The 15,104-nt window shown below is 39.3% G+C and overlaps 1 protein-coding gene across 1 annotated transcript in view; it reads left to right on the forward strand.

Moving 5' to 3' along the window:
* The window catches only part of cacna1ha (calcium channel, voltage-dependent, T type, alpha 1H subunit a), a 128,781-nt gene that overhangs the window by 63,643 nt on the left and 50,034 nt on the right, over nucleotides 1-15,104 (forward strand). Inside the window, exons 5-7 of the mRNA XM_039611146.1 lie at nucleotides 558-655; nucleotides 6,028-6,178; nucleotides 9,448-9,748. Of these exons, the coding sequence (XP_039467080.1) occupies nucleotides 558-655; nucleotides 6,028-6,178; nucleotides 9,448-9,748 (550 nt within the window). The remainder of the gene's footprint in view (nucleotides 1-557; nucleotides 656-6,027; nucleotides 6,179-9,447; nucleotides 9,749-15,104) is intronic.

Raw genomic sequence — 15,104 nt, forward strand, 5'->3', positions numbered from 1 at the left:
TTTATGTCGATTAAACGAAGGGTAGGAACAAATAGGGATGCAGAAATAAATATTGAAGTTAGTCTGTATAAAGCAATATAATATTCAACACACGCTATAAAATATATATCTATGTAAGTTTCTGTCAGCTTGTCTATCAGTTGGAGACTTGTTGGAGTAAGCAATGTTTCTCTATTATTCGTTAGCCAGTCTGTTATGAGGCACATTCTCCACATAATTGCAGAGAAAAAAAATGTAAACATGTTTAGGACCATCATTATTGCCTTCTGTCTGCTCATTGTCACACTCATTATGTTTGTATGCTGTATCACAGACTATACAGAGGAAAAAGTGCTTCTGACTTCATGTAATTAAATGGCAAATGCACAGTAATTATGTGGGTCGCTTCAATTACAACCTTTATTAGATTGTTAGTGTTTCATTTCATTTTCTTGTTGTTGCTGTTTTGTGTAGACATAAATGTGTGTGTGTGTGTGGTCACCATTTCGCTTTTATAATGTCTATGAAGTAAAACCTTCTCCACCTCTCTCTCTCTCTCTCTGCGACCATGTCTTCAGGATGTTGGAGTATTCCCTGGATGGCCACAATGCCAGTCTGTCAGCTATCCGTACCGTCCGAGTACTCAGGCCACTGCGGGCTATCAACAGAGTACCAAGTAGGCCAATTTCTTATTTATGGTTTGGCTCATATTTTCCCATATATGCAGGGTTTTTACAGCATTTCCCCAATGATTAATGTGAAGCTGTATATTTCTATCTGCCTGGTGTTACTCACTTTGAACTAAGGAAGACAGAGCAGTGTTTTGCTGTGTTTATTCTCAGCACTGCGTGGTAAATTGACCGATGATCAAGACTTTGGTTTTCATCTCACTTTGTGCCAGCCAGTGGGATCTTGCACATAGTTTGTCAATTTCCTAAAAGCTCTGGGACAGAAATAACCATGAATCTACAGCTAAAGGGGATCACTACACAATGGTGTCATAACAACTTACAAGGTTATTAACCAGCATACACATTAGGCAAGCAGCCAAGGTGTTTTTCCGGACTCGGGCTGCCAGTATCGGTAACCTTTAATTATATATACTAGGGGTGCAACGATACACAAAATTCACGGTTCGGTTCAGTTCGATACTTTGGTGTCACGGTTCGATATTTTTTCGATACAAAAAAATGTTCATGCCTTTTTAATTTGTCATTTATTAAAATTATAAATATATATTTTAACTCAAAAGTACAGTTTTTAAATGTAATGTTGCTGAAACAACAAAAAAATAAATAAATAAATAAATCTATCAGATCGAGAAATCACTCATCTTTGGAAAAGAGAGTTTATTACAGAGAAATGGCTCTTTTCAAAATAAAAGCTATACTATACCCTTCTTCTGGGGTATATTCTCAGCAGCATATTAAACATATCAGGTCCCCATAAGGAGAATCATGTGCTAACGGCTGTCTAAATGACTCGGGGAAAGTTTGTAGCATGCATGCTTGTTGTTTTTGTCTGCTTCCACTTGTCTTTGCACTAGGATGATGTCGGCGTAAATGTGCAGTCATATTCGCTGTGTTCCCACTAGTGCTGTCAGCGCTAATCTCGTTAAAATGACACTAACGCCATAATGCGGCAAATCTCGGTTAACAAGTTACCGCGGATCGCCCCGTGCGTGAGGCTGGACGGCGTCAACACGTTAACGAGCTAACTGCGCTAACGCACTAGTTCCCACCAATGTAATTGAGCATTGCGTGGCACATCCGACATACTGTTTTACTTTTGTCCATGACGCGCTTACCATCAGGGTCATGCTTCACATGAAAACCAAAATAGTTCCAAACGCCGGATCTGAATGAGGGTGGGGGAGGTTCAATTTCGGGTAGCATTGAGGCAGTTGCCATGTTGCAACGAGCTTAGCTTCTGTCTTCCTAGCTTGCGCTGCGCTCAGTGGATCTGCACTCAACAGTGCAGCCTAGGCGGAGTAGTTGAACGCAGATCCACTGAGCGCTCAACACAGACAGCATCGTCAGAAGAAAAGTTGATAAAATAAATTAAAAATTTTGTATTGTTCGATACATATGCGTACCGAACCGAAAGCACTGTATCGAACGGTTCAATACCGATACGAGTATTGTTGCACCCCTAATATATACGTATTTATGTAAGGGTCCTTTTCTCTGATTGGATTTAAAAAAGATAAATTTTCATGTATATTATAGATTTATTGCACATAAAGTGAAATAATTGCATATATCTTGGCTTAGTTTAGCACACCCAACCATATGGTGGTGGTTGGTCCACTGTATTTACCCAGTTCCATATTCAACCCAGCTGTCTACCAGGAGATTTTAAACCACTTTGTGCTGTCACAAGCTTTATGGAGATGCAGATTTCCTTTTCCAGCAGGACATAGCACCTGCCCACAGCGCCAAAACTACTACCAAATGGTTTGCTGACAGGTTATTACTGTTTTTGACTGGTCAGCCAACTCACCTGACCTGCACCCCACAGAGAATCTGTGGGATTTGTCAAGAGGAAGATAAGAAGCAGAGATCCAAAACTACAGGCGAGCCAAAGGCTGCTATCAAAGCAGCCTGGGCTTCATTAACGCCTCAGCAGTGCCACAGGCTGATTGCAGTCATTTGTGGTAACACCTACGTCACTTTATAGACATTTCTGCATTTAAATCCTTTTAGGAAATATTTGAAGAATTTGAGATACTTGATTACTGATTTTCAGGAGCTATAAGCCATAACCATCCAAATGAAAACAAACAAAAAAATAAAAATTGAAGTATTTCACTTTCACACATATATACTTTACACCAGATTACACCAGATGGCTAAAAGATATAAGTGTGTGTTTAAGTTTTCTTTGGGGAATTTGAATGATGATGACCTCACATTCATGAGGGAGTTGTTACCATGTGACACTGGGGGGTGCACTGCTGCTAACTCATACACTGTCACATAGCATGGAAGACCACAGACGGTCTTACACACTGGGTCAACACATTAACCTTATCACCAAGCTAACAGTAGCTCTGGGAAAAACTTAAAGCTGTGCACAAGGTGAAATAAAACGTATTATTACTGCAACAAGTGTTCAGTTGTTCCCTAAAGTTGGTAGATGGAGGCAGATAGAGAGAGGACGGAGGGAGAGAATGTCAATGAAGACGCAGCTAGCTTAGAGATAGATTCAAGGTCAGTGATCTTGAGTTTTCTTGCCCCAAGACACAAACATACCTGAAAGGCCATGTTCATATGCTCACAGGTACACACAACAAAATACCCTTGAATGATGAATAGCATGAGTCTGTTTCCTTCATTTTTTTTTCTTTTTGACACTCGGCCTCTTCTGTTTTCCTTTTTTCCTTCACCATAAATATAATGTCTGTAAGAGCGAGTCAGGTTTCTGTTTTTCTTTCTGCCTAAGAGGATGGGAAATATTCATTGAACTACAAATGTTAACTGTGTCTTTTGTGCTGTAGCTTAGAAACAGTGAGCACTGCACTCTGATTATTTCATGTTCTCAAGGTTGATACGTGCAGGGGGCTTTTGCAAAATCTCTGCCAACTGTCTTGTGCACTCCCAGTCACATACTTTTACCGTCAAGTGAATGCGTTAGCGCAAGCCTGTTATGGTGCATGAAACAATTACATTTACCCTGCGTGAAATGATCGCAAATTCTTCAGCCATCTGTCTAGTTTTGACTGCATGACTGGGTTTAGAAAAGCACTAGCCTTCCTCAGTTTCTTACTATGTCAGTTTCTTGTTATGAGCAAAAACAAAAAGGTAAGTGAATGCCCATGAACGAAAAGCACAAGCTGACAGTGTAGATAGCAAAATCTCCAAGGGCATCTTTAGAAACTTGGGTGATTTCTCTGGTGGTTCAAGCCAGTCTCTTGTCATCACAACTTGACAGCGAAAATTGTTGTGGGTGACAGTAGTTCTGGCTTTTAAAAATACAATTTTTTTTATTTTTTATATTTTGATTTCAAGGATTCCAAGAAACCAGACTTCCTTGGTCTTGAGTAATAGTTTCCCCCATAATTTCTGAAGGGCAGTTTAAGTCTTTCTTTTGAAATTGGCTCCTTTATCACTCATTTTCAGTCCACTTCTTTTACCCAAACTTTTTTTTTACAGGGATGCGTTTTTGTTTGTTAAGCCACTAAACACTGACCTATGAAAAATTCAAGTAAAAGTTGTATAAAAGTAGAAAAGACCCTTAACTCAAGGCATGAAACAGTCATGCGTCGTAGCATAACTTAGCAAACTTAGCACACAACCAATTTTAAATTGTAGCCGTTTTGTTACAAGAACAAATAATTTGTTGCCATTTTATTTTTATTGGATTTATGAAAAATCCCAAAAGGTAAAACAGCTTGGCAGGCATAAAATTATATTTTTGCACCAACAAGATGATTCCCAAAGAGCTATTAGCTGAGCTGGAATAACTTAACATGGTGTGCAGTTAGTTCGCAATAAGTTTGACAAGTAGAGGACAAAAGAAGAAGTGGCAGGCTTAAAGAACTTATTTACAGCAAATGATCAGTATCTGAAATGTATGCCCTGAAAGCTGGACACGGATGCATCTGGCCTTTATCTGATCCATCTACTGTTCACTGAGTCCTCATCAGAAATGGTCTCAGTGGAAGGGTTGCTGTCATGAAGCCATTCTCAGGGAAGGGAAACAGGGAGAGAAGGTCGAGTTATGCAAAAGTACACAAGAACTGGACTGGAAATCAGTGGCAGCAGGTCTTATAGAGTAGCTACTTTCAGCTGCTCCCTAATTCACGAGGGGTTGCCACAGGAGGTGGCTCCACACATGTGATTTAGCACATTTTTTTGCCTGATGCCCTTCCTGACACATTCCCAAAGGGGTTTGTTTCTTCTCCCACGAGGGGTAAATGCAAATTTGAATTTTTTGGTTTTGTACGAAGGAGGTCAGGGGAGGGGTACAACAGTAAACACGAGGCAGCCAACATCCATCGAAGAGCTTTGAATGTCATTCAAGAAGCCCGGAGAACTATTCCTGAAGACTACATGAAGACATTACAAGAAAGTTTGCCTCAGACTGTTATTAAAAATAAAGGTGGCCATACCAAATGCCATTTTAAACCTGTCACTCAGAGAAATTATTACCAGTGACATTAAAATGAAAGATAGACGATTACTAAAATGAGGCAACAGGGACTCAACAAGATGGATAACCTTAGTTGATGAATGACTACAATTAGCAATGTAATGACAGCTTTTATCTAAATGTGACTCATTCATATATGATTTTTTTTTTATGTATATTTAATAATAAGAAGAGTAAAAGCAAGGATAGTCACATTTTACACATTTCAATAATAACTGCATTGGCAATAAAATGTTTCTTTAGCTTCTGGCACAGATTTAATAGGAATACTATTATCTTTATTCTTAGGCCCATTCTGACGACTGTAAAACTGGCAAACAAGACATTTGTTTCTGTTTTCCACTGATGATGATAATGGCTACAGGTAGAGTTTTCTCACGCTGTTGCACTGCACAAACAGTTTGGTCTCAGGATGAAGATTTAAATTTAATTATCACTGCAAAGGTAAAAACTGGTAACTATGTGCCACAGAAAGAATAATAATATCATACCACTGCACATGTGATCAATGTGACAAAGCTGTGATATATGGAGGAGGAGACAGGGGACATTGTGAGGACCTCAGGGACTGAATCCCTGATGCTGCTGACGCTAAGCAGATCTGACATGGGAGATGGATGCTGAATGCACGTGGTTAGATAATAGTAGCCACAAGGAAGCTGTGAGTTCAAATCCCAGAGGATGAAACGATGTCAGTCTGTCACTTTCAGTATTGTCATTTGTTGTCATTATATCGTGAGCGAGGATGAAGTTGTTGGATCCAAAAACGTAAGATTAATAGAGCTCGTCAAGGTAAAAGTAAAAGGCTAGCTCGGATAGGTTTTATATTATGTCTGTCATGAATGTCGGGTGCTATTAGTCACACATCTTTGTTGTTTGTATCCCACTGTGTAGGTATGAGGATCTTGGTGACGCTGCTGTTAGACACTCTGCCGATGCTGGGAAATGTTCTGCTCCTCTGCTTCTTCGTCTTCTTCATCTTCGGCATTGTGGGAGTCCAGTTGTGGGAGGGACTGCTGCGCAATCGCTGCTTCCTGCCAGATGCGTAAGGAATTCCGGCTTGTGGTGTAGGATAGGAATCTCTTTTATGTCAAAGCTGGATTCGATTTTTTAAATGATACATTTTGGCAAAACTGGAATCCAATTCAAAATCATTTTCCTTGAAAACAGACAAAAAAAGGGATGAGTGAATGAGAGCCTGAATGATCATACCAATACCAATGTTTAGGGATGTAAAACTCAATATATCGATATATCGAGTGATATATTTTTCTTTCAGGAACATGGAATGTAAACCAATTTCCCGTACATTCGTCATGTGTAGTTATTTATTTACTCGTTTATGGCCATTTTGTTTTATTTGTGGCGCTACAAGCACATGTTGCCAACAGGTAGGTTGTAGAGCGCCCTCTGGTGGACAAACTATGTAATCCAACAGTCCTACCATGGTTGAAGGGTGTTTCTCCTCTCTATTCTGCACTTTTTTAATTGTCTTTTGTCAGTCGTTATAAAAGTTGCTACCGGTACATCAGCAAATACCTAATATCGACCACTAATATCAGCCCACTGATAAATCGATCAGGCTCTAGAGTGAAAGGTACAATCTCAGTCTGTAAAGCTACAAATTGCTTGACAAATATGATATTTTAGCTTCCTCCCTTTTGAGTCCTGTCATAATTTATGTTGTCATCTGGAGTGACAATTAGCAGTAGTGAAAATATAGAACTTCTAGCTTGTTAGAGTATGCACAATGCAGAGAAGTAGATCAATGCTGTATCAATAAGAACAGGTCAATGTGCTGGCTTCTGTACTCTGAGACAAAGAAATAAAAATACCCCATCTTTGTAGATAATGTGGCTAAAAATATAGGTATTCTAGAAACATGCTGTGTCCCTCAATAGAAAGAATTTAAATTAGCACCTAGGATAATTGAAAATCATCTCCAAAAAGACCAAGAACTTATCAGCACAAGAGGAAATTAATTCAGGAGACACTTTTAACTTTGCGGAGTGAAATGATAAAGCTACTTTCGACTGCTCCCTTATTCACACGGGATTGCGACAGCTGGTAGCTCTACATATTTGATTAAGCAGATTTTTACACCGGATAGACTTCCTGATGTAACATCCAATGGATCACTACCTCCTCCCGGGACTGAACCAGGAATCATTTGCTTGGTAGGCAAATGTTTAAATCGCTGCACCATAAAATTCATGAATATGTGTAAAAGTTTTCTTGCTCAGTCCAGACTGTAGGAAATGGCAGACCATAGGTACTGACCTGAAACTAAGAAAAGATACAGCTTCTGTCGATGTGAGACAGAAAACGAGTCAGCACTGACAGACCCACAGCCGAGAGAGAACACAGTGTTCACTCTGTTACCAAAGACGGGAGAGGAAAATGCTGCATTTCCTTCTATGCGGCATACATTATGGGAATACTAGACAAACCTATTTTTTCACATTTAGCTTTTCTCGTCTTGTGATATAACAAGATCAGATACAAAAACAGTAGACAAACTTACTCCCTCAAAATCAAGTACACACGCACAAACAGCCAAAATCGAGCTCAGTCATCATTTTAGCCGTGGGGAGTGATTTTACGCAAGAGAAAAATAACAAAAGTTGCTTCAGTAGCCACATCCTCACAACGCCAAAAGATGCATGAACTAATTGCGCTTTTGATGTAATGGCACAAATTGTCCCAGAGTTAATGTTGCTTTGAGTAGATAAGAAAGACCGATAGAAAACCACAGCTTAATACTTAATATAAAAGATGCTGTGATTCCTTTCAGAGAACAAATCTATCTGACTTCCAGGACAAAATGAATCACAGCCCTCTGAAATAACACATGAACACGCAGAAACTCTTGCACTAAGCGTCTCCACAATTTCAGTTGATTTTTTCCCTTTATTCCCTATTTTAGTGAGTGTTGCAGGCATTTCTTATCATATACAGTGCCGTGAAGAAGTGTTTGCCCGCTTTCTGATGTCTTATTTTTCTTTCAATATTCTTTTGTGACCTCTTGGATGAGTTGCTGATGTGCTCTTGGAATCACTGTTCCAGGTTTTCTCCATTTATGGCTAGTGGAGTCCCAAAGCCTTTAAAATGGCTTTGTAACCCTTTCCAGACTGACGGATGTCAGTAACTTTCTCAGCATGGTGTGTTTTGAGGTCTTTTAGCCTTATTCACTTTTTCAGACAGGTTGTGTTTAAGTCATTTCTTAATTTATCAGGTCTGGGAGTATCCATAAAGTTAATTTACTTTTTCCCAAAGGGAAAGGTGGGTTTGGATAACTTTTTTTCCCTTAACAAATGCTCCTCATTTAAAAACTGCATTTTTTATTTACTTGGGTTATGTTTGTCTAATTTTGAAATTATTTAGGTGATCTGAAGCATACAGATGTGACAAATATGCAAAAAAGTAAGAAATGGGTAAGGGGCAAACACTTTCTCATGACACTGAAGCTTTTGGCTGTTTTAAAGCCTATGGAAAATAAGGAACATGATTTTTGGCTCGGCAGCATTAGGCAAACACACCACAATGGGGAAAAAAAGGAATTATGGGAATAGTGTGGAAATAAAGCAGTGCACGGTTGCTAAAGCCTTCAGTGTTAGTCGGGCATAAATATCACTTCACGCAGTAACTATTGTGGAGAGCTCTCCAATTTAAAGGGAGGAGTATAAATAAAATAGGTAATCTGTGGGATGCACTCAGCACTCTCTACCACGAATAGGAAACAGCTGTCACCATGGATACCAATAAATGGCTGGCTTAAAAAAAATCTTGTCATAAAATAAGGGCCATGTTGTTTTTTTAATTGAAGCATAGAAACATAGGTGGAGTAGATAGACAAATATTTTAGAGGCCATAGAGGAGCCACCCAGCCATCGATCTTTTTTTATTACTTATTCGTCTCTGACTGGAGCAGCTGGAGCTTTTTTTTAAGATTATTTACAGGAAATACAAACTTCCTATATTATCTCTATAGATCCCCCAAAACAAGAGAAGCAAACCAGAAATAACTGAGAAGAAACCTCATTAAAATCATCTGTCATTTGTGTTGAGGTTTATAACACGCCGTATTGGCTGCAGTCATGATTTGATTTTTAGGCCACTAAGCAATTATAAGACAGAGAGTTCATCAATCCTATTATCATATTGTTGAGATGATTTGCTGATTAGAGTTGAAACCTCTGACTGAGATGTTTTGGAAGAAGAGAACACTGACTGTAATTTGTGGGGTTTTATGTTTGCCCACATGCGTGTGCTCTCAGTGATATTTGTGTTATTCTTTTTCTTATTTTAATCCAGAATGTCCAACATGTCTTTAAATCCTTACTACATGTCTGAGGAAGGTGAAGACAGCCCGTTTATCTGCTCGGCTCCACGCGAAAACGGGATGCGGCGTTGCAAAGATGTGCCACCCTCCTCTAAAGACGGGCTCGACTGCACATTGCCGGCTTCAGTTGTGATTAGGGAGGGCGCGGCCAGCGGTAACTTCTGTGTTAACTGGAATCAGTACTACAACATCTGCCAGCCAGGGGAGCTCAACCCTCACAAGGGAGCTGTCAACTTTGACAATATCGGCTATGCTTGGATAGCCATATTCCAGGTAAGCGGGGGCAAATGTGCAGATTTGTTTGCAGACGCTAAAACACAGAAAACAGTGTTTGCTGTTTGCCATAGTTTTGGAAGTTTTAGTTTTTAGTTTTGTTGTTTGTTAAATCACCAAAGACAATATTTGGACTGGGCATTTTATCCATATAGAGTAACCTCAAACTAGAAAATGTCACATAATACCGAACATAGTAACTTTTTACTCTCACCTGTCTCAGGGTTTAATTTCATCTCCTCACACTGACATAATATAAATGAAAATCTTCAGCTTAATGACATTTCACACTAATATTGGCTTAAAATGAATCATATAAATGGAATAAATAAATGAAGCCTAATGGTATGGTTAGACGTTACTCTATCCTCCTAACCAACAAATCAGAGATGTCCAATTTGCATTATAAAACAAGAGCGTGGGTGTGAGTTTTTCAGCCATTGGTTAGTGAAGCCATTAAAGAGTATTCAGGTTTGACGCACTTCACCATTGGCTTTCCTTTTCAGACCCCGACCATCGGCAGTGCATCCGATATAATAGTGTTTGTCCAGGATCAACACTGAAACTGACCACTCGTGTTGTTGCAATGTCTTAGTTTATGGAATATGGCGGAAAAAGAAAACATTGCCTTTGTTTAATAAATATCTCTTCTTGAACAAATGTTAAGCAGTTCAAATTTTTACAAATTTATATAATATAATAAATAATTGTTAAGTTCTGTTACCTGTTAGCTTAGGTTACCAAGCTAACTTAGGCTAGTAAGCTAACACATAAGCTAGGCTACTCATGTTGGTTTGCTAGTGATAATTTTTAATAGATTTTGCTACCTTCTTGGCTAATGACATGAGGGTATCAGATTGTGTGTAAAACTTGTTGTCAATCACAAGACATTAGCCAGCGAGCGTGCAGTTTGACAGCCAATTGGTTTTTTTTTTGCAACCAAGATGACGATGGATTTCTGAAACCAAAAGGTGACGTCACTGTCTTCACTGCCATTTACTACTTTAATATGGCGTCATTTTTGAGCCACTATTCTGAGCGCACGTTAAAAAAAAATTGAGCGCACGTAAAAAAAAGTTTGCAGGTGCAAGTGTTGTATTTTGAGGAAAAATTTATTTTGAGTGAAGGAAAGCTGAATTTGAGTGAACAAAATTCATTCCTGCGTGCAAAAACTGTATTTCAGTGTTTGCTATTATCCACACACACACACACACACAATAGCAGCCCCTCTCGCTCAGTTTTTGCATTTGCGCTCGCTCGCTCGCAATGTGTTGCTCGCGCTCTCAACATTTCTGTCCATGCGCGCTCAACTCTTTCTCTACACCGTTATATTTGTGCCACAAAACCAGCCAATCACAGACTTGGATGCAAAAAAAATCTGATTGGCTGTTCTGGTCTCCAATCAGCTCGAAATGACGAAATGCAATATCCCAGAATCCATTTCGTCCAAAACTCAAACGAGGCAGTGGCGGAGGAACACAGAGTGGCAGAGTTTGAAATATTACTCTTTCTGGGTCACAAAATAAACTTTTAAGATATTTTCATGCAAGAATGGTGCTGTGTAAACTTCAAATATCTGCTCGATCCATCAAGACATCACATATTTGCATAACTGCTCTAATGTTTTCGGAGATGCCTGTTACCCACCAGCTGACCGGGTGGTCACTTGGGTTAAACATAATATATAAGGCTGAACTGACAAAAAAATCACCGACTACACCACCAGGTATTATAGGAAAAACCATAAAGCCTTTGAACTAAAACAAACGCTGTTGTCACAGTGACGTACACTGTCTTGTTGGTATATATGTATGATTTGTATCACCTTCATGTTTCCAAACTGATATCATGAGCAGTAGCTTTTACAGCTGTGGCTCCAGCAAACATCAGCTGATACTAGAAATTAATTTTAAATAAATTCTAACAACAGCTGATCAAGCTTGAACGTGCTGCTGTTGTTGTTTAGCGCAACATCCGCTGGTTTCCTGTTTCTGGCGCAAACAAGATCAGTTTCATGATTGAAGTAGCAACAGGAGAGGGAGGGAGAGAGAATGAGGGGAGAAGAGGCAGCTGACAGCGTAAAGACAGAATAACTCCAGCTTTGTGTCTTTTTCATTGTAGCTGAAGTACGGGACTAATCGCGTTCCTTTTCCCCTCAATACGGATGTATTGTAATTGGTCCAGCCCAGAGTTGATCATGACCAATTGGCTAATCCACCACCTTTCATTGTTTATACCGTTACAAAAACAAACAAACATAAAAATGAAAAATCACCATCGGCCCACCGGGTAAATGCCCGGTATGCCCAATGGCCAGTCCAGCTATGCGGTCAGCTGGTGGGTAACAGGCATCTCCGAAAACGTTAGAGCAGTTATGCAAATATGTGATGTCTTGATGAATCGAGCAGGTATTTGAAGTTTACACAGCACCATTCTCGCATGAAAATATCTTAAAAGTTTATTTTGTGACCCAGAAAGAGTAATATTTCAAACTCCGCCACTCTGTGTTCCTCCGCCACTGCCTCGTTTGAGTTTTGGACGAAATGCATTCTGGGCTATTGCATTTCGTCATTTCGAGCTGATTGGAGACCAGAACAGCCAATCAGATTTCTTTTGCATCCCAGTCTGTGATTGGCTGGTTTTGTGGCACAAATATAACGGTGTAGAGAAAGAGTTGAGCGCGCACGGGCAGAAATGTTGAGAGCGCAAGTAACACATTGCGAGCGAGCGCAAATGCAAAAACCTACGGTGGCCCTGAAGTGCAAACCACAAAAACAAATCACAAAACGCACAACAAATTGAAAAGCGCAAAAACAAATTGAAAAGCGCAAAAACAAATTCACTTAACGCAAAAACAAATTGAAAAGCGCAAAAACAAATTGAAAAGCGCAAAAACAAATTCACTTAACGCAAAAACAAATTGAAAAGCGCAAAAACAAATCACAAAACGCACAACAAATTGAAAAGCGCAACAACAAATCACTTAACGCAAAAACAAATTGAAAAGCGAAAAAAACAAATTGAAAAGCGCAAAAACAAATTCACTTAACGCAAAAACAAATTGAAAAGCGCAAAAACAAATCACAAAACGCACAACAAATTGAAAAGCACAAAAACAAATTGAAAAGCGCAAAAACAAATTGAAAAGCGCAAAAACAAATTGAAAAGCGCAAAAACAAATTGAAAAGCGCAAAAACAAATCTCTTAACGCAAAAACAAATTGAAAAGCGCAACAACAAATCACTTAACGCAAAACAAATTGAAAGCGCAAAAACAAATTGAAAAGCGCAACAACAAAAACCAAACCGGAAGAGGTAGGTACCAATGCTGCAACAACAGGCATCACTGATTGGATGATGGATCCGTAGCCTTTTGAACCGGAAGTTGTTCTGCCGAACGTGGTTATGAGAAAGAGCAGTCAACGGCTGTATCCCAATTCAGGGTCTGCAGCCTTTAAGGCACGCAGCCTCAACGATCCTCAAGGGCCGCGTACTCAAAGACCGCTAAGGCCGGAAGTGCGAGGCTTGTGAAATGGGACGGTCTAGCCTCCGTCGCGCTGCCCAGGTTGCCTAGCAACCATAACACCAACCGCTGGAAACGTTTCATACAGCTTTGACGGAAATGAAGGAGAGAATATATTTTGTTCGTGTGTTTGTTTCTACACGAGCTTTGTGTGATTTAATACGTATCTGAGGCTGAGACCACAGGACTGTAAAATATGATTGCTGGCCTTCATATCTGTACTGAACAGTCATTTAAGATTAGCTAGTAAATAACAATTAGCTAATGTTGTTCATGAGACTAAAGTCAGTGTAAATATGATATGGCCAATATTATAGTTATTATATTAATCCTAAGTTATTACAGCAGTGAGTTTGAACTCTCAAATCAAATCACTTCTATTGTCACATCACATGTGCAGGTACACTGGTACAGCACATGTGAGTGAAATTCATGTGAGTGAACTCTGTGTCTAATACTGAGCTTCAGTAAAGATTCAAGTTGCAGTTATTTATATGTCCTATCACCTTAAATCTTCACTCAAAGACACTCAAGTATCTTTGACAGTGTATATGTAGATGTATTATATATAAGAGACAAATATTGTCCGTGTAATATGTTGGCATTACTAAATTTGGCTCAATGCTTACATATATGTGTAAATAGAAAATGTACGAGCTGTGATAACTGTGTCTGATAGAATGAAGAGTAGACTGATACATTAAATATCCCTTTATTGGGTGAGAAAATCAGACCATGTCATAACTGCTTTAAGTCATACAGAATAGATATCAGAGCCTTAAACAGGCTGACTTCTGCTAAATGGGTCAAACTGGGCAGAAAGTATACAAACACATAACATCCTTATAGAATATGATGTAACGCTATAGATCAACTTACCTCAGAATATATAAAGCATATAAACAATTACAGCAATATGATGCAACAAACACAGCAGTACTACTAATCCAAAATACTCAAAGCTTCATAGAACTGAAACAAACATTTATTTTTAGCTCCATTCTGCTGCTGATACATACTTTAGGTTTCTGAATATTAAACTTGGTGCTGCCTTTCATAGTGTGTAACTTGAAGGCCCTGAGTACTTTCTCCCACACTGAAAACACTGGAATGATCAAATTATCTGAACATTACCTAATAATGATTCAGGACAGATAATTAGTTATTTTAAATGTTTCTAGCAGTCCTTCACAAACAGGAACAGTATGTCTATTCTCCACATCTGTCAGCTGCTGCTGGCTCTTCCTCCTCCTCTTCCTCACACACTGCTGAGTTTGTCCTGGTGGATCATCAGGGTGCAAAGCCTCACAGATGATGTGCAGCAGTGGGTCCCTCAGTCTGTCCTCACTCTGGACACTTGCAGTTGTCACACATGGAAATCAAATGTGTGATAAGCTGCAGGATTCAAACACAAGTGTAACTTATAAATACATGTTCATACTTTTATTCCACAATCAGAGAGAAAGAAACAGAGAGAGAGTGCAGGACAGACAGACAGGTGACAGTCTCAGGTGTATACACTGCTACAAAACAGCACAAGAGAAGGAGGATTTAGTGTTTGTGTTATTACAAGTGCTAAACAAGAAGAGTTCCAGATGGTGCAGTGGACACATGTGTGACTCCTGTGATTAAAGCATCTTTCTTTCAGCTTAACGAGTGAACCGTCAGCTCGTTCAAACACACGTTAAAGTCCGTTTGGCTCGACACCACCGAACAGAGGCAGCAATATAACATAGCTAGCAATATAACATAGCTAACATTAACAGTGCAGTGAATCCTGCTTGTGCCGTGATATTCAGGACTGCAAACCGAGCAGCATCACTGACTTTCAGCT

This window comes from Oreochromis aureus, linkage group 4 (genome assembly GCF_013358895.1).
Source record: "Oreochromis aureus strain Israel breed Guangdong linkage group 4, ZZ_aureus, whole genome shotgun sequence".
Lineage (NCBI taxonomy): Eukaryota > Metazoa > Chordata > Actinopteri > Cichliformes > Cichlidae > Oreochromis > Oreochromis aureus.